Raw genomic sequence first — 20,946 nt, 5'->3', positions numbered from 1 at the left:
TGATAGTCTATTGACGTTTGCTTTTGGACAAAGTTTAGAGAGAATGTAAAGCAAAACTTTTGCATTGAAGTAGATTTTTGTCTATACAGTAAAAAATTGATTAATTATAAAAAAAACTGTATATCTTCAGAAGGCTACTTATCGATTATCTCGTGTCATCTGGTTTATCGGTGTCTCCGCACTTTTCTACTTGAAAGACTTAATCGACACTGCCATATTGTCAGTCGGCAAAGTTATGTTTCTACCGCATCAATAAAAAAAATGAAAATTTTGAAATATTTTTCGTCAGCGTATGACAAATATTAAAGTAAAAAACGGCCTTACAAATTAAAATCAGTATAAACTTATTGAAAAATATCGTCGTCATCCGTAGAATATCGGCGTAATTGATCCGTTTATAATGATTTTAATATTTTTCTTATTTTCGTGGAACTTTCATCAACTTTTTAAACAAAACTAATCTAACAAGCTACTTATTTCACATTGTATACTTTTGTTTAAAAATCCTAATTTCTGTTTTCTTGTTTGAGATGTTTTATTTATTTACATGGTAGGGCAATAATTTATTCATTGCTCTTTAAACTAACTAACAGATTAATCTTGTATACATTTAAGTCTCTGTTATCTCACTTCTAAAAATGATCGAAAATATGAAAGTTTAAGTAAATAAACGGACATCGGCGGACAGTGAGGAATTGTCGGCACTGCGTTTCTCTCTTCGGCGTCGTATATGTCACCCGAGAGAAGCGCAACGCGTAGTTGACGGGTGCGCGCTTATATTGCAATCGCCATCGATTATCCCGACGTATGTCGGGCGACGATGCGCGCGCGAGCTCATCACACTGATAATACCCGACAATTTGGACACGCGCCCGATAAATCAACAGACGTTCCGAATGACACTAACGGCATTCGCACCGAGGATCACGCGACACGTCCCAGAACTATGTACATTATTGGCATTGCGATAAGCAGTGCTCAGCTCACGTAATAGGTGGATCTTCGTGTGTCAAATGTTATACCCGACCGCAAAAAATTTCCAAAGTTTTGCTATCTTTCATATCAATTTTAATCGCGTTACTTGTAATTATGAAAAAAGGGAGCAATTTAATGTTGAAATGTTAATATATGCTTTTTATAATTAAAATACACATTGTTCAGTTTCTAAAATTAAGCTGTATAAGATCTTTGACTCTTCGAACTGTTAGTAATGATTGTTCTAATATATTCTAGTATTAATCACAACCGTGAATTAAGAAAAATCTTGATTGCAATAATTGAATCATTTCATAGGATGCTTAGGAGAAAAATATATACATGTTTGTATTTTCCTTGTGTGTAGTCATTTATTACTTTCAGAGGTCAGAGATATGTACAAAAGATCGTTACAGCAAACGAACGAGTCTTTCTGTTCCGCAAAACAGTGTATAGATGTTGGTCACACAAGAAATTCAGTCTGTTTTTCTCATTGACCAAATCTGAAGAATGGCTTTATCTTTTTTCAAATCAGCTTGGGTGGCGCTGATTTTTTACAATTTTATTTTTAAACGCTACGAGCACACGTATATTAGATACTTGTATTATCACATGATAATATTGTGTCTATTCTTACGATATTTTTTTTACATAAGCACGAAAAGAACATAATTTTATTGCATGAAAGGGAGCAATAGTAAAAAGGAACGCTTTTTAAATTATCTATTAAAATGCGTGTCAATTAAGAGATAATTGATAATCGAGTAACCTCCCCTTTCATCTGTGTAGGCGTTTCAGCCTGAAAAATAACGCTCTAAAGAACACAATATAATTTTATCTTCACGTATATACCGACGACGTCATGCATATCGACTCTTGCGACTCTTACGGACTCTTATCTAACACAATGGTCCCCTTTATATTGATATGGTGCAACGTGAATCGCCCTCTTGCTTTTACGAGCAACGCTTTTACGTCGGGTCGTAAAACGCAATCAATTTTCATCGCGCAGAAAGCGATCGAGGTTCACCATAAAGGAAGGAAGAGATCTTCCAAAATCTCGAAACGGTTTGATAAAAGTTAATAAAACAAAAACAAAAACAAAAACGTTTGAAAAGAAAAACATTTTGTTACGCATAAATTAAGTACTGGTTCACACGAAATGTTTTGTAACGCGCGTTTACAAATGCGCGTTACAAAACGTCTAGTAATGACCATCGGATTGCCTGTTGGCGTACACACGCAAACGCGCATTTTTTTTTTTTTTTTTCACAAAACGCGCGCTTAACGCAGCGTTAGATGCCTCGTGTGAACCAAGTTTAAATTATGACGTTTTTTTCAATATTCTGTCGTTGATATGTGCATTGAAATAAACATTAGAATCTGTTTGGAAACATTTTCTCTCTTAAATAATGAAAAATATAAGATATTTGAGATATTAAAAAAAAAACACGACATATAGTTTATACAGAAGTACACAAATGTATTCCCATTTGTCTCATCCTTTTTTTACACTTATCGCATATGATAAATTCAACTTCCGGTTTCCGTTCCGAAAATCTACAGACCGCTTCGTGATTACGGAAGAATGATTAAAAAGTATAGTCTTAATTAATACCAGTATTTATATCTCACAGCGTTTCAGTCGGAACGGTCATTCCACTTGAATCATCACATTTTCGAAAAAAATGGTTGTCAATAATCATATAGAAAAGAAAAAAAGAAGATTGATTAAGTCTAATTATATAATCATATGTAAATGTATATTTTTTACATAAGAGAAACAGGCTTAACGTAAATAACTCATTGTTTTAATAGAATTTTTTCATAAAAGTTTTTATATTCTCTGTTTTCACATTTAATTTCGTTTTTCTTCTGTTTCTTACTTCATACGTTTTTTTGATATGCAACACTTCTTATGTAACTTTTTTTTTATTAAAAGTTTGAAAGCTTTTTATTAAAATTTGAATATTATTTTAATTTGTATTAAAATTTTACTTGAGATTATCAATTTTTTGTTATATTTATAAATGATATTTCCAACAATATGTGTTTGTCAATCCGTTATACTTCATCGCCGTGCTATTACTATGGCTATGTCGATCGATCGCGGACTCTGTATTCAGTTATATTGAGCATGTGTGAGAGACTAAAGAAATATAAATTATTTACAGAACAAGAAATGAAGAAGAAAGGAATACTGCAAGTTTTTCTCTCGCGAACGATAAATCTATTTGCTTGCGATCGGTTTGAATCGACGAACATCATTGCCCCCCTTCCCCCTCGTCTCTCGGCTAATTGTCGATACAAATTGAACCGCAATTACAGTCGAAGAGACAACTCATTTCGCGCGGATTTAACGAGCACCCGAAAACTACTGTATTAATAGGACTCACATAAATCGAGCGTAATGATTTTCCGTGTAAATTGCTCTCGTGACTACGGATTTGCCCGGATACATAATATCCGGAAAACTTATATTAAACCTCGATAAAGAGTATAATCGTAAAAAGGAAGATTCGATCTGGCGATATGTTTTGCACGTCCCATTTTGCTTAAAAATAAAGACCGTTCGATACACACGGAAACTAATCTCCTCCATTTGCGTATTTCAAGATACAAATGGCGCGCTTTTTATCGAACGATAATCTTCAAGAGAAATAAAGACAAAACGTATATCCTCTTTACAAATGATCCGAACGCGATATTATGCTGTCACTAGAAATGAATCCATTTTACCGGTTACACCTAGCTCGATTACCTTCTCGATTAAATCTCCGAGCAAGTTCCCCATTGGCAATTACCTCCCGCTGATAGATACACCGTGTCCCGTCTCACGTGCACATTCCCTTTTTTGTCTTTACCGCGCGCGAAGACCGATCAAACCCTTCCCCTCCCCCGTGAGGGGGCAAAAACGAGTAAAGGAAAAGGAGACGAGATCGATCTTGCGGGACGCTATCTCCGGTCGAAGAAGCCGAGCGTCTTGAGGGTGTCAGTGACCCGCCTGATCAGTTTGTCTCTGTACCGCCATATCGTCGTGTCCACCACGCTGTTCTCGCGGTATTCCACGCAGGTCTTCTTCAGCGAGCGAACGCAGTCGGCGCGATAGTGTTGCAGCTGCGCGTCTTCGGTATCAATGGGGTAGCTGGTGCACCCGGCGCCCAGACACGCAAGTGGAAAGTGATTGTGCAGAGTAACCACCCGTTCCGGATTGTGGAAGCACTTGATGTACTGGTTCGGCTTCGTGAAGTTCTTCGAGCGATACACGTGTTGCAGCATGTGCATATATCTGCGAGAAGAATTTTCGAATGCATTTTTTGCGGTCTCAACTGTCCTTGATTTTATAACCAAGTATCGCGAAATATCATTTACATTGTTCCATTAAAGTAAAAACTACAATTAAAAGCAATTTTTTTTACACATTGACTAAATTATTATAATAGATATATGATATAATTATATAGAATACGATATCGTATATAATTGTAATATGATATTAATTATAAAATTATATAATTACAATATGATAATATAAAATTATATAATTTTGTTAATACGAAATAGGTATATTTTTCATACAACATTTAAACGCACAAACCCATTGTTGTTGTCAAACAAGTACGTTACGTCTTCTCAGTCTCACGATTTTATATATAATTACATAAGTTATCACCGCAAAATGGTTGAAAATGAGCAACATTAAAGATTGTAACGATCTAAGAATCATTCTCTTAAGATATAAAACAAGAAATTGCAGAGTTACAAAACCCGTTAAGAAAACTTTAAAACTGTAAAACGTAAGAATTATTGCACACGCAACATACTATTTTTGTCCCGAAGGTTAAACATAACGTCTATCAAACTTCCCATTATTCCGTCGCGGTTGCAATTTTTGCGTTAATTCGTCTGAAGAGAACCGTGACACCGATAGTCGTTGGTGTACTTTGCGCTGGCCATCCACCTTCGCGGCGCTCCCTTCACGGACGGTCGATTAACGGATGGCCGATCCGCGCGGCGCGGCGTGAAAGTAGAAATCTTACTCACTTAGGTATGTCCTTGAAGTAACCGTGAGAGTGCAGTAGGTCGTCGAGGAAGTAGACATTCCTGACGTTGTACGAGGCGCGAGTCTCGTTCCTTATCTGCAACGCCTTGGGCAGCACCCGGCGCATCAGCTCCTGCCAGGTCGCGTCCTTCACGGGCATGATCACCTCGTCGACATCCAGCAGAGCGATGTACTCGTACTCGTACATGTGCTTGTACAGGCAGTCGTTATAGGGTATCAGCTCGTTCTGCCGCTTGTGGTTGGTCTTCTTTGTTAGGTACATGTGCTGGAAGGCAGGCACGTTCGGCTGCCCGCCCGGCAGCGTCAGCGGGGTCACGTGCACCATACCCAGACGCTGATAATGCTGCAGCACCTTGGTCACGTTCGGGTGCACCTGTAGCTCGTAGAAATAGATCTTGTCGGCGCCGAGCAGGCTGATCAGCTCAATCCACTCGACCAGTCGTACCGACAAGTCCTCGTGCAGGAAGTCCAAGCCCTTCACACACACCGCGAAGTCTTTTTTGCGCTCGGGCTTGTTGTAGATCACTCGCAGGTGGTTGGTGGCGGTGTCGCAGCGTTTTTCCACCAGCGAAACTGACGACGGCGGTTTGCCGAGCGGCGGCACTCTGCACGCTATCACGTAGGGCTGATAAATGCCCTGCTTGTAATTGCCCCACTTCGGATACCAGATATACTTGTACTCGAGCGTCTCAACGATCCTGGGCTCGTTCTCGCTGTCGTACCACAGCTGACAGTACGTCTTCACGGTTGGCTCAATTCGATCGATCATCCCGACGATTCTCACCGCCGGACCGATCTTCGACAGCTTCCGATTGTCGTAGAACGCGCCAAAAAACTGAAACGTGCCGTTGCTGGTGCGTAACGTTTGCCAGTAGAAATTGTTGAACTCCAGCTCGTAGATCTGCGGATACTTTGCGCAGCTGTCGTTGCCGCGCTTCGTCAGCTTGCTGTTTCGCGACCAGTCGCTTAACGGCAAACTCGGCATTCTCTCGACGATCTCCTCGATCAGCTGCTGCTCCGTCTTAGCCGGTCGTTTGTCCAGCAGTGGCTCCAGCTCGAGCGGATTCCTAGTCGTCTCCAGACGATTTCTCAGAGTGGTCAGAGTGGTGAGAAAGGCGCCGTTGCCGCCGGTGTTGGACAGATCACCTAGCGACGACCTCTGCAAAAGATACCGAGACAGACCCAGATTACCTGACGAGCCGTGACCTCGCTCAATCTCCAGATTGCCGACGGCGTCCTCGGCTGTGGGACCGCCGTGCAGCGTTCTGTTCTCCAGGTGACGGAACTGCACGGCCGCGATCATCAGCAGGCCCCAGACGAAGACGAAGAGGAAGGCGCGTTTCGCGCATCTTGACGACTTGCCGCCGCAGTTCTGCATTGTTCGCCAGTTCCCGCTAGCTAATCTCCGCGTGTTTCTCCGTTCAACCGCGTTTTCCTCTTCGATCTAAGGACCGAATCTGCAACAGAGAAAATCGTCGTCTACGAGATGTCGATTGGACAATCGAGTGGCACCACGACAGCAGAGAAATGATTGCGATTCTCAAATCTTGATTATCTCGTGAAAAATTGTATCCGTTTGAGCTAAACATATCTGTCTTGATTTAACATCTCAGTCTTATAAGCTAATAAATATATGTAGAAATCCCGTTCTCTCTCTTCTAGTCGTCGAACAACGGGTTTTTCGGTCACGGTGTTGAGAAATCATTATTTTTGAGAGATAGTATAACGGAACGAAATACAATTTATATCTTCGGAATGCGTGAGAGACGAAAGTTGCAAAACAATTTGCAATATAATCGTCAACGGAATTCAGAACAGAAGACAAGATAATGTCCTTAACTGTATAAGGACACTCGCCACCGGTAGCTAGTACACTCGACTATCATCAGGAAAGCGAGCGATCCTGTCGGGCAAAACCCCGTTGGCCGGATCGAACAAGCTTCAGGAGAGGAAGAGAGAGAGAGAGGAAGAGCGTGCCCGGGCTCGGGTATACGCGTGGAACCGGTTATGCTGATGGCAAAACTGTTTTTCACCTTTTGCACCTCGCTTCATCTAACCTTCTCCCTTCCTGACCACCTCGGGCCTTCTGCGCGGCGATGTTCCACCTCATCTCTAGTTCCTCCGACCCTCCCCTCTCGCGGGACTTAGATTCTCAGGATCAGACTCTCTATCGCGACCGAAGAGCCTTTTCCACGAAGGTTGTGTCGCTATCGTAAGAGATGTGTGTTCCATTCATTCAGATTTGTAACATCTTTAAAATTCCTCACGATAGAACAGAAAAGATATCTGTTTTTGTCAAAAAAAATTATTAATTATTTATTATATTTATTTATTTGAAATAGCACGTTATCTCTAAAAATTTTCTAAATTCTTATCTCGATATTTTTATTCGAGAACCATTTTGTGACGGTATAATACAAAGATGTGGACACGATGATTGATTACGCTCTAGATTATTAATAACTATCAATTAATAAGAAGAGAGAGTTTTTTTGTTGAGCCTTACACGCGGCTCTTACAACATATCTAATTACAGTACTTGGGAACATGGTTATTAATCCTTTCGAATTTTCGTAACTCAAGGATATTGCTCTACTAGAAGCGGGATGAGAAGATACGTTCTTGAAGATAAGGACGTCTCGATGAGACACATCGTTTCTTCATACGACGCATAACATCGCGGTGTTGTCACGATCGTAATTGCGCGATTAGACGAAGGTGATTCCGTCGCGATGTCCAATCTACAGATTTATACGCTTTCTTCCCAGTAGGAAATATCTCCTCGCGCGAATCCCGTTTTCTCAAAACCAAGCGAGTCGCTTGTTTGTTCGTGAGGTCGCTAATTAATATGGATTTATCTAATTCTGTCATCACTGCGCTTGGACTACGCGATAAACCGACCAGGTCGCGGCTAAATGTAATTGCGCGTACGAAAGTGCAACTCGCGTACATGAGCGCGCGCGATGCCACCTCGTTCCTGTTTAATTCAAACTCCGTTCTTATCGTCTCTCCGAACGGAATTAGCAATCTCACGCAACATTAACGGATCGGAACGCAAATTGCACGGAACAAATGCATTCGTATCGACGCAATAAACCGACTCTCGGGCTTCTCTCTTTGCACCGAATCTATTTTTGTACCTTAATTATGAGACGAAAAAGAATCTCTTCAAGATTATTTTTCACTTACAAGCGTCTCTTTTGAAAAACAATACAAAGTGCTGCACACGCAATATTATCTCTCGTATAGCAAGTTATCTGAAAAGTATACACGACCGGCAACCGTAGGCAAAATGACTTAATATCAGGCTCCCGGCCTAACGAGACGAGAACTTATAACCGGGAGGGAAGGCAGAGACACACGCACCTCAAACTAGTTTAACATTTATTTATACAATCAACGCTGACACCGAGATCGAGAATTTACGACGCTCGCGTTTTATTGCTGATTAAGTAAAAGGAGGTTAATAACAAGCCGAAAACGTGGCTACGCAAGACTCCGGCTTGCTTCTCCCCTGGAGCCACGCCACGTGTTTGCTTCACATCACTTTGCGGAAAAGTTAAACAAATGTCACTCATCTCCCCAGGCAAGTAAATGAAAATTACTCGAGCCAGTTTCTCATCTCGATAATATACTTAATTTGTTTTACTCTCCGACATTGCTCGTTTTTTTTTTTTTTAAAGATACGACATAAAATCTAAAGAAGTTTTTGAGATAAAAGCAAGAATGTCAATATTAATTAAATGTGAAATACTTTTTTATCTGAAAAAAATCTAGAAATGTATATATATGTATACTCTCTATCTAGAAATATATATGTATACTCCCTATCTAGAAATATATATATATATATGTATACTTTCCCATAAAAACACCGCAAACAAAAAAAGATAGTAGCTATACAATTTGCGCGGTATATGATCTTTTGATCGCTTTAATTATTTTTACAAATATTCCTAAATCTTTTTTGTTTTATTGCTCGAGATAAACTTTTTTAAAGAGACGTGTCACGTACCGCTCACACACAATTTGAGTGCAATATATATTTATGTTAAAGCCCGTATTTATATTCTTATCACACACCGTAGAGACGTGAGTCGTTTTTTTTTTATGCCAAGACGTCAATATGAAGGTCGTATATAAACACGAGATTACAATCGGATATTATAATTGCTCTTTTAGACGGTTGGAACATGCCAAGTTCTCCCGATATTTATAATTATTGTTAAATCCAAATATTTGAAAAAATATAAACATATAAAAAATTATATGTATGCAATCATATTGCGCCAAATTTCGAATTTGATCTGAAGATTTTAAATCGCTTTAGATTTGATTCGAATGTGATTCGATCTGACTATATCTGATCAGATCTAAAATTTGGCGCAATATAATCTTACTCATGTTACAATTTCATGTTTTTCCTCGTGCATTCAAATTACTTTTCCACTGAAATGTGAACCATAAATTAATTCCTACATAGGTATCTTCCACCGCTTTTTTTATATAATCGTAAAACAAAATTAAAACAAATTACACATAATATAATATTTCAAAAGGCAATGTTTCACGAGAGTAAATGTATAGGTATGTTAAAACAAAAATTTCGAACATTTGTTCAGCTTGAAGAATCGAACGTCAGTCTGCGACGACGGTGCGTTCGAGTACGGTCCAAGTTTGCCAAATCAATATGTACTTGACAAAACGAAGTAAATAACACACTTACGCTAAAATGTAAATATCTAGCAGCTTATTTCCTCATACAGACCACGTCGTCGTTGTCTACCGACTTCTGACCGACACTGCAAGCGCGCGATAACTGCGGCTCCATGTATATTCGCGAGCTTAAGATCAACGATAAAATATCCCATTGGGAAATTAATCTCTCTCGTACGTTGAATCATCGAACACGCGATATAATCGCAAAACGTCGCTAAATAAATACACATCTTCTGTCGCGATCGCATATAATTGCATTCCGAGAGACATTCCAAAGAGACATACCCGCAAATCTCGTTTCTTTCTCGCAAAAATGCACTATTTACTATCGCCACCATTTGCTATCTTATCCCACGCGCATAAGCGCGTGTAATGCAAGCGCTTTTTACATGATGATTTTTGCACGATAAGGTCTCTTGCGTACACGCACCTTCAGCGCGATTAACTCGTCGATACTCTATTCGCTTGCGTCAGTCACCGATAAATTATTCGTTAATGTTGCGCGACGTATACGCGCGACATACGGCAGCTGACTCATAGAAAGACTTCGCGGAGAATGACGATTGACCGCCAGCAAGATTCCGCCCGCTGACTTCTGCAGAAAATACTAATCTTTCCGTTTCTCCTGTGTCGTTTGGATTTTAATTACTTTCGCTCGCCAATGGAGTGTCTCTTACAGTCGCTTATTGCGATAAACAACATCGATTTTTTTCGAAAGTTGTGCGAAAACAAACGTAATTAAAATATTTGGATAACGCAAAAACACGGAATGTCTCACGGTATAAACTATTTTAAAATATTCTCACATCTATTTTATTATAATTGCAAAACTGTCATATCTTGCAACTAATAGTCAAGAAATATTTATGTGCGTCAATGATTAAAATCAGAGTGAGTTTGACATCTGGGAATCTAAAATTTTTTCAAATCTAACGACAAAATGATAAAATCGTGTGCATTTTAAAGTTGTTAGTAAAATATATCTTAGAGAATTATTAATTAAAATACATATCTCTCGAACAAAATATCTAAAGAGCTTAAACGTTATATTCTCATTTTGCCGCGACAATTTTGCAAGATCCTATTCAATTCCACCTAATACGCGATATTTCGAACCTACTACGTTGCCTAATAACGTAATGACACAGATGGCGTTGTTCGATCTCGAAATTAAAGATTCATTACGCGTATTATTCGCGCGAGTTGCATTTGCATTCCGCGTCTTGCGTAAGTTCGCGTTGAACCTCCGCAATTTCTTCTTTCATCGGTAGCGTCTACAAGAGAACGGTGTTATTCAACGAAAGAGAGCGTCAAAGAGAAGATATTCAACGCCGGTATCATTATTTAAATCGACAATAACTAGCGACGGCTGTAGCGAGATATTTCACTAGGTATCATCGGAACGATTCAGCTATTAGACGACGACGACGACGATGACGACGACGACGACGACGACGACAGTAATATCAGTAATATCTGACACACTTTCGTGAGTTCGATACTCATGGATATATGAAAGTGCACGTGATCTAAAATACAGGATTATATTATATTCGCGACAGAAGTAAGAATATTTCTAGCTTAGAAAATTTTAACTTCGTTACGCGCGTGCGCGCCTATTATATCGTACAAATACATTGAAAAGATTTAAGAATTTTTTTAAAAATAATAATTGCTATTTTTACAATATTTAGTTATCTAAAAACTTCGCGTATAAAAACGCGATACTTTTACTTGTAATCCCACGAGAGCGGCCACTCTTTTTGCGACGTTATTTTCTATCGGGTTCTTTAATTCTCTCGGCGCTACACGTTCGTACAGAGAGAATCGTACTCATCGAAATTAGACCAGTTCTTTTATATCGCTCGGGAGAAAGAGACAGGCGCGGAATGACGACACACGCGCGAGCAGTCCAGCAAGGACGATTTTGTGGAAAGTCGAATGGAGAGAGCGAGTGTGTGTCGATGCTGACTGCCGCTTCGTACACATACTCGTCTGCTCCAATTGCGATTTCTCGCTTACGCGTGCTAATTAACCCTAATTGTACGACGGGTGATGAAGAGGGGAAAAAAAAGGGGGGATAACGCGGCGAGACGAGCGAAGGATAGATCGCGAATAGAAGCGGCAGGGCCACGATTTCACCGAGAGTCTTGTCTCGTCCCGTCGTCGTCGATCTTCGCGATTCGAGAGCTAGATAGCATTCTTGTGTCGTGCAATATCGCCTCTGCAATTGGCCGTACACAACATTTACGTACACGCGTATGCGTGCGTGTCACGCGGCGCGGCGCGAACTCTCTTAGAATTCAACGCGGCACGTTCTCATCCGCCACGGGTCCGTCGCTCACGTGTGGTGTTTCACACACAGCAACGCATTATGGCGGTCGTGTGTAACTTGCGCTGTAATATGAGATACGAGACGGATAACTAAATGCGACGATTAATTCGCGCGACGTAAATGTAATTAGCTATGCATCGTCACGGCGTGAATAAACGCTCGGATATTACGACAACGTAACGATTTCTTCTGCTCGGAGCCTGCGACATGAAATGTATAATGGTCAAATATGTACCTGTAGAAGTAATAAAGATTTTTTACTTGCTATCACTTCGGTACATACAGTCGTCCGTATTTCATTCTTATGTCTTGACTATTGTGTCGTTTTACGACGAGTACTTGTGATTTTTTCTTTTTTCACGCTTAAACAACGTGATTTTATCGACTCGATATTATCTATAGCTTTTTATTAGTCCTGAAAGTTTTTTATCATTATTATTTAAGGTGTGTCATTGTTATTGTTGCACTATTTGTATATCTGATAAGATATTTAAAAAATATAAGAGATATAGAGATTAGATATAAGAAAAAGATTCTATGCGAAGGTCTATCGAGTCGTCTATTTTCTATGAAAAATAGAGTTTGAGAAGAAAAAATTTTTATTGTGTCAAAAATTGTTATTGTAAAATTTTTCAAATATTTGGTAAAAAAATTAACTCGTATATTGGCTATTAATTTATCCATAAAAATTACTTAAAATATAAACTCGGGTAGATGTTAATAATAATTGCTTCATTATTACCTTCTCGGAAATTATGCAAATGAAATTGAGCGTGGAACGATTACTCCATAATAAAAACACGCAAATAGACTTCGCTATTGCAATTTGCGATTTACAAACCGCGGAAATCTCTCAATACGTTGCGTATTACGCATACTTCTGATTAAAAAAAAAAAAAAAAAAAACACAATAGGCTTTTTCAGAAAACAAAATAATGAATTATTATACCGCGCGTATCTTTCAAGAGATTTAAACAACATTCGTAATTAACGTGTAATAGAAAAGATTAAGGTAACAATCGGCACAAACGTCGTGCTTTGCAAACATTCATCATGCGGGATGCCTTTAATTTTCTTCATTCATCATGAGATCCCGACGTCATATCCTGTTAGATTAATTCAATTTAAGATCTCAATCGTTCTAATGAAGCGAATAAATCAAAGAACGCGAAAGAAGACAAACGAAATACGTCGCGCAATTCAATTTCCAGTCGGTAAATTAAAAACTCTGGAATAATCGTTTCCAGCCATATCGAATTGCGACTTCGAGAAGCCGGGAGATTGCGGCGCGTGTATATAAAAATCAAGTGTAACGTCGCTGCGAACTGCGCGATAAAAACTCACTGCTTTCGCGGTGTGTTATTAGAATTTCTAAATACTAGCAACAACACGCGGGTACGCGCCACGCGCATGCTATTGTTATTTTTATTTTAACGTGTTGTGTCAATAAACACAACCTGTCACCGCGATGACAGCTAGTATATACGTCTTAAAAACCATATAATACACATATGAAAGATGTCAGAAATAACGCAAATGAAACTCAAACTCGAAAAATAGTAACAGAGAGAAGTGGAAAAACACATGACTAAAGTCACGTGACTTTACTTTAGTCACGTGTTGTTTTTTCACGTGACTTTATTTTAGTTACGTTTTTTTAAAGACACGCGCAACAAAGTCGCGCTCGAACGGCGCGAAGCACTACCGTACCTTTTTTGATTCGTACGACATGTGTCTCGACATCGAGAAACACATCCGCGAAACGTTCAATCAGCGTCAAGATAAAAGCGGCAACAATCAAGATTGATAGGATTGATTGCAATTATGTACACACGCTTTTTCTGATAGAATAATTTTTTAATTGGCCGCGTTTATTTTCATATTGATGTTTCGTGAACATTTAAGTTCACTTTATTAGAGGTTCAAATTCACGTTCAGTATCTCAAGCTCTTTTTGAAATCCCAATAAAGTGAGAAGTAAAATCTCTACGAAACACGTTGATATAAAAATGACATTAATACGATTCAAATTATTTTACCAGAAAAACTCAACATGATTTGTTCTCGTTCTCGCGATTTAATATTTAATGGCTGAAACGAGAGCAGTTGAGAGTCTTAATAATTAGAATAGAACAGAAACTAGGATTAGAACGGCGTCACTCTTACTAGCTCTCACTGAAAACTGCGCGAGTGTGTGTGCGTGTGTTATCTTACGAGATAATCACACACATACACACACACACACACACACAAGGTGCTCCACACACGGTGAGTAAGCACACGATTATTTTGACATCCAGGGGTTGGGTTCTACGTCGAGAAAAGACACTCGTCTCACGTTGAATCGTTACAACGGCGGAGCTTGGGAATTAAAGCAGTAACACTGTAAAAGCGCATTTGCAGCTCACCAGAGGACTAATTTCTCATGCAAATTTATGTATCACTTCTGCCGCTTACACAGTTACAGCGTTTTCGCGATGAGTTCGTACGCGGTTTGCTCTGGACAAGTTTCGCAGAATTCGTTGCATCGACGCGATCAACAGCAGCAGCTGCTGGACGTAACTGAATATGCAATTGGCGAGTCTTCCGTTGCGGGATCCGAGTTTTCATGTCATCGTGCATGACAACGATTCGACAAAACGAGTATTAGATCCAGCGCGTCTACGAACTGTTTAGCAAACTGAAACGACGTACGTATATAGTTTGAAAGTGCTCGTGCGAAAATAAAATACTCAATTTAAAGAGCTCGACTTTATTACTTCGCATGGCAAAAAAAGTTTTATGATCCAACCGCACTTCTAATTGTCGCGCGAGCATTCACGATAGCCGTTGCGCGTCGTAAAAACCTCAGCACTTTGGCTGGTAGATTAAAAATCAATATTCTGGTCTTAAAAGTTAATTAGACCAACCAGTTCGCGCGCACGTGTGTGTGTGTGTGTTACTTTGCTTCCGCGATATAATCTATTTGTTCCTTATCGTGTATTTAATTTCTGTGTGATGTTTTATTTTCCAGTCTTTGTGAGTCGTGCTCACTTTGCGTCCCGAACGAGGCGTCACGCTTCGATCAAACTCGCCCGTCTGTGAGTTTGATCGATCAGTTTTTGTTTTCTGACTTTTTTGTCGATCACACGTACGTTCGCGCGCTGTTCATCGAGTCACTTTTCGCATTACGCCGCGATAATTAGGCCGAGATTATTACACGTGAATGCTTTGACAGCGTACCGCGTTCGCGCGCGCGCGCGCGCGCGCACGCTGAACATTGAAACGAGGCCGTTGTTCCCTCTACCACAGGAAGCAAATGGCACTTTAAATTGCCGGCCGCACACGCACGTCATCATCTCTCTCGCCGGGGGGATAACTGCACCGCGCGATCCTTCTCTCCCGTGTCGATGCAATCTTGATTCGAGCGACACGGGTGCCACTCGAGCGCTTTTATCTCGAACGATCGCTCGCGCGACGAAATGCGCGAGCTCCGAACGACGGCGATCATGTTATTTTTTTTTTTTTTTCGTTTCCTGATAATACCCTCGCGAGTGAGTTTCAAAATCGTATTTCTCGAATAATAGTTATGACCTTTCTCGGCAGGAATGTTACTTTCACACTCGCGCGCGCGGAGAATTTACGCGCACTTCGGCTATTTAATTAAAATTTATTTGTTTTTGCCTCGCGTGACAAATGTATTTTATTATCGCCAATGTTTGGTTAATTTTACGAATCGCAATTTTAAAAATCGCGCGGACACGCGTGGCTCTTCGAAACGATGTACTGTCGACAACAGACGTCGTCAGTGGACAGGGACGCTCTCCCGAGCGTCGAGAAATTAATTTATATCGCGTTTTACATGCTGTCACATGTCGCTCGACGATGACGCTCGCGGAGACGCAATGTGCAACGTTAATGACGCGGGACCTGCTGCGTCGCGACCGACTTTATCGGGGGATGTCAGGTTGTGATACTTGGATCGCGTATACTACCGTTATCGTAGGTAGTACAAGCCCGAATCGAGTATACTTATTGGATTCCTTACATCACTTGTCATCTCGCCGAAACTGCGCGATCGAGACGGATAAATACTTTATGTCTCGCGACTCGTTCGTCTCAATTTGGTCCTTTTTCTTAAACGAAAAACCATGTTCATAACTGACAAAGAATTGATTAAATTTTCGACATGTCAAGCCTTCGCGAATAAAATATGATACAACGACCTTTAGAAGAATTTATTACACTCGACGTATTAAAAATTTAAAAATAGTAAATATAAATATTAATAAAGTGTCTGAAAGTCACTTTTTTTAAGTGGCATCGCTCTGATGGAACTCGAAGCGGAAGTGACTAAAAATATCCCACAGTTCAATGTATCGCGGCTGTATTTAAAAATACTTGTTTTTGTTTTTATTTTTTTGTCGAGATGACTCAACCACGTTATTGCGAGACTGCACACGTTAATGTGCATTTATTTTTAAAATTACATCATTACTTGTCTACTTGAACAAAAAAAAAACAGTCTACGAAGTGTCAATATCATGTCCTATATATATATTTTGTATACATTTCACGTGTTGCGGTCGCGACTCTTTGATATTCGTAACGTTATAAGTCTTCCTCTGTTGACACATCCACGTGCCGATAATAAATGATTATATGTGCCGCGACGACATTATGTCGACATCTTGCGAACATCAGACCCCGTATAATTTTCCTCGCGAGAAGATGATATCTCATTTATGCTATATAATAAATTGCAATATGTGTGTGTTATTGTTGTTATCAGCTTGTAACCTGATTTCTTTTACCGTGTCTTCTTTGTGTGAATTATTCATAACAAAAGCAATCTGATGCGCGAGAATTGGCGTTTGTCCTTCGGCTATTGAATTACTCGACTTCTTACGTAGTGTTGGAAGTGGCGGAACAAATGACGATCAGAGAGAGAGAAAGAGAGGCAATTAAAAAAACGATTCTCTAGTAGCACACCTGTGAGAACAATACACTAATTTACCAAACAACTCTAATTAAACGGAAAAGCTCCCGTTTAATTTGTTTACTTTCTAAATTGAAAAGCACAATACGCTTTTTTTATTACATAATATTTAAATTTTACTTAATTTTCATATAAATTATATATAAACTATATAAAATATATATAAAATATATAAAAATGGATTTTGTAAATCTCTCTTTTTTTATAAGTTTTAATATGTTTATAAAGTATATATTTTTAAAAGTATTTTAGTCTTTTCGAAATTATTTTTGTTGCACCAATATATTACCAAATTCTCATACTCCGCGCGATACTCGCACTTTCGTTCGAGCACAGCAAATACCCGATTGCTGCGTAACGATAAGAATTAAAAAATTGCAGCCGATAATAACCGCTCGCCCTGCCATCGACCTCTCGCTGAAGAAAACAATCGAGGTTCATGTTTGTCGAAGAATCTATTAGTCAATTATTGCAATATAATGCAAATTTGCTGAGCACGCATATATATATTCAAACATTTATCGCTCGTTTTCCCTATTATTCTCTGGAAACGCAAACCTTTATCAACTCATTAAAACCGATCAAATCAGGTCATTAAAGCGCACACAATCGTGCGATACTCGCCCCGGTCGCGAAACGAGCGCCGCATATTTTAAACTCTTCCCTGAGCTTTCACACACTTTCATAATTTGCAGCGTGTGGCCGCGATCAGCGAGCAAACTCTACGAAATTCTATGCATCGGCACGGACGCACGTTGCGCGAACACCGGTTCTCGATTTCACCAGAAGAGAAAAAAATAATGCCTGAGGACGATCAGGCGCGTTTTTTTTTTTCCGCGATTGCGGGCATCCTTCCGCTTATTTTCGCTCGCTCGCGCGCGCTCGGAACGTGCATGATAGCACGTCGATCAAAACACACACAGACACCAATCGTGCAAGCGTATTACTAATTGATCCGATAAAATGTAACAGATCCGGTTATTTATAGATATAGTGTATATTTACGTATACACAGAGAGATCGCAAATCTACACAGAATCCACATCAGGGATAAATCGAGGTCACGATCGCTTTAACGGTAGTTCCTCCGGGCAGTCACTTTGTTCACGAAACCGTCTCGGAATAACCGATCGATACTTATAATTGCGTCACGGAAATTTCATCAATTTCGTTCGTCGCTGCCGGAGTACGATGACGTGAAATTGCTCTAGGGTGTGCGCGTATTTTTGAAATTTCTTATTCTCTCCTCATCGAACTGTTTTTTTTTCTTAAGTGCACGTTTCCTAACGTATATATTCGTCGTATGTATTTGTCATAAAATAAAAAATACTTTTAAAAAATGTTATTGCGTTTTAATATTCCAACTTGGTTATTCTCCGAGAGAGAGAGAGAGAGAGAGAGAGAGGGAGGAAAAAAACTTCTTCCTGGCTTCGAGCTGTGTCTACTTACAAGAAATACGGAGGGACGAATTGGCCGTGATCGTGCCGATCGTCAGAGCAGCCCGGTCGATCGCGAACCGTTCATCAAACCCGTCTTCACGACGTCGTGTCGGTACATCCCGCGACGCTCGTCGACGACTTCCAACAACCGAAAGAAGATGAACTAATCCGCTCCGGCATTCCTTTCTGTTAATGTCACGTCATCTCGGCGTCGGTTCTTATCTCAAATTGCTCTTCCCAAATAACAAGAGGAATTTGTGTATCGCAGCAACCGTGCTGTTACAGCCTTCCTCTCGGATAGTATAATATTCCGAGAAAAAACGCGAACCCCGACGCGCTTTCTTCTTCGAGATGTACACGTATTCTGATCGTATGTGCGTATGCAACGGTGGTATATGTACGTGCGTGTGTGTGTGCGCGCGTCCGCGCGCGCGTACCGGCTGCTGCCGCTGTCGGCAAATGAATGCGACGCGCCTGAATGGAAAGAAAAGAGGCCGGAAAGGAGTATGTGATATACCCGGCCCCTTTTACGACTCTTGCAGATTTTTTTTTTTTTCACAGATCAAGATGCGTTTGCACGTTCTTTGAAACACGCGCGCGAATTCGCATTTGCGTATGTTTTTTTTATCAATCGCTAATGCTTTATCAAAAGGCGCTGGAAACCTTCAAGCTCGACTAATTTTTTTTTTGTTTTTTTTTTTTTTAATTCGTTGATTTCTTTCTATTTTGTTATCTGGTTGAAGTGCAACGTCAAAAAGTTGCTCGCAGAGGCCGGTTGCCGGTCACCAATCGAAAGGATATTATCGCAAGGACCTGTTACGCGCACTTCCACATCAGCAGCCGGCACGTTCTCGGCACGTTCTCCGAAGCAACCGACGCTTGGCCGCGAAAACTACAGACAGCGATTTTCCACGTGAGACGAGAATGACGTAAAAGACGAAAAAATCATCTGACGAGTTTTAAATGTCGCGTTTTCGATAAACGCGGGACGAAAGTATACGCCGCGTACGTCGTGTCGGTGTCTCGCTTCGAACTGCCGCCAGACGCCAGACGAAGTCTTCGACTAGGGATCGTTCGCAGATCGAGAGGGGAGCCCCGAAGGAGCGAGAGAGAGAGAGAAAGAGAGAGGAGAGCACGCACACTACAAAGAGAGAGAGGTGGTCAACTTATGTGGCCCCGACGAGAAGGGAGATGCCTCCGGGACCTCAGGGGCACTGGGGAACATATGGGAAGTTACGGGGGAAATAGCGGCCGCGCTGTTGAGAAGAAGGCCTTTGTCGTATAGCGGAGAGACGGAAGCTTCAATCTGTTTGCGTGTTCCCGAGCTCTCTGCGAAGTGACAGAAGAGAACGAAGAGAATCCACGCAAAATCATATTAAAATAATAATTTACGGTACAAAGCGCCGCGCGCTTTTACAATAATGTAATAAAAATTTTGAAAACAAAATTTGAAATTTATAATAATAAAGTAATATTTATTGGTTTTAGATGAAATAATGTTTTATATTGAAACTAAGAACAATTTAAAAAGAAAGTTATTAACTCAATTTTTTACAAATTCTCTTGGATAAGAGAAATTTTGTCAGAGTTATCCAATTGCGTAAAGTCGCGCGTAAGGTCAGCGCGTTGTTTTTTAAGACTCAAGTTCGCAATCGTTAATCAGCCAAACTCTATCAATAGCGAAACTAAAATAACTTCGTAATCTCTTATCTTCGACTCTCTAAAAGAGAATGAGAAGTTTGCTACCGTCATCACTTCTTCGGGAATGCGAGAAGAAATTTCAGTAGTTTGCCGGAATTTTCTCATCAAAATTGTCGGATCGCGCTACCAGGAAATGGCGTCGAACAGTGCCAACTGTAATTAACTCCACCGATCGTATCGAAAAATTATCACTTGGCGTGGGCGAAATCGGCCCGTCATAGACATTCGAAGATGCGAAGACTATACAGGAAGAATTATGAAATGGTACGCGGAGAAAGAAAAAAAAGAGAGAGAGAGAGTAAAAGGAGATTCCTATTTTGTCTGTACGGCAATCGACGCAGAGGATCACGATCCCGGTAACTTTCTCAGGTACAAATTTAAAGGACACTCCGCGTCGTCTATTAACCGAGCAGACGAATCGCGCACGATTTCGAACATATCTCGAGCTAAAATCAAATGGAAGTGAGTTCAATAGAGTAGGCGTCGTGTAATTTGCTTTTCGTTATCACATAGAACGTTTTCTTTGTCGTATATGCTTATCCAGAAAAATCGATCTTTTTGTGTACCCTGATGTGATTTAAATAGTGACGAATCTATTATAATAAGAATATTTCCACTTTCAATTTAAATAAAAATGTCTACAAACGGTAACGTTTTTTAAGCTTCTAATGTTCTAGTGGTAGATTGCACAGAGAACTATCTCACGAGAAATGTACGTTATGTCATACTGTATCATA

General features: G+C 40.1%; 1 protein-coding gene across 5 annotated transcripts in view; it reads right to left on the bottom strand.

Moving 5' to 3' along the window:
* Window positions 1–2,228: 2,228 nt before the first annotated feature.
* The window catches only part of LOC109851740, a 36,027-nt gene continuing 17,309 nt past the window's right edge, over window positions 2,229–20,946 (bottom strand). For 2 of the 5 annotated variants that reach the window (XM_020422110.1, XM_020422112.1), the window contains exons 2-3: window positions 5,020–6,495; window positions 2,229–4,264 (exon numbers count right to left, since the gene is read on the bottom strand). In XM_020422110.1, the coding sequence (XP_020277699.1) occupies window positions 3,931–4,264; window positions 5,020–6,416 (1,731 nt within the window). In that variant the 5' untranslated portion in view covers window positions 6,417–6,495 and the 3' untranslated portion in view covers window positions 2,229–3,930. Of the gene's footprint in view, window positions 4,265–5,019; window positions 6,496–9,764; window positions 10,674–14,499; window positions 15,247–18,518; window positions 19,541–20,946 lie in introns of those variants that run through there. The other 3 variants (XM_020422108.1, XM_020422111.1, XM_020422109.1) reach the window with 3 other exon arrangements.

Source organism: Pseudomyrmex gracilis, unplaced genomic scaffold (assembly GCF_002006095.1).
Source record: "Pseudomyrmex gracilis isolate BER0280 unplaced genomic scaffold, ASM200609v1 scaffold_20, whole genome shotgun sequence".
Taxonomy (NCBI): domain Eukaryota; kingdom Metazoa; phylum Arthropoda; class Insecta; order Hymenoptera; family Formicidae; genus Pseudomyrmex; species Pseudomyrmex gracilis.
The sequence above is the reverse complement of the archived record's forward strand: the minus strand, read 5'-3'. Positions and strand labels throughout refer to the sequence as shown.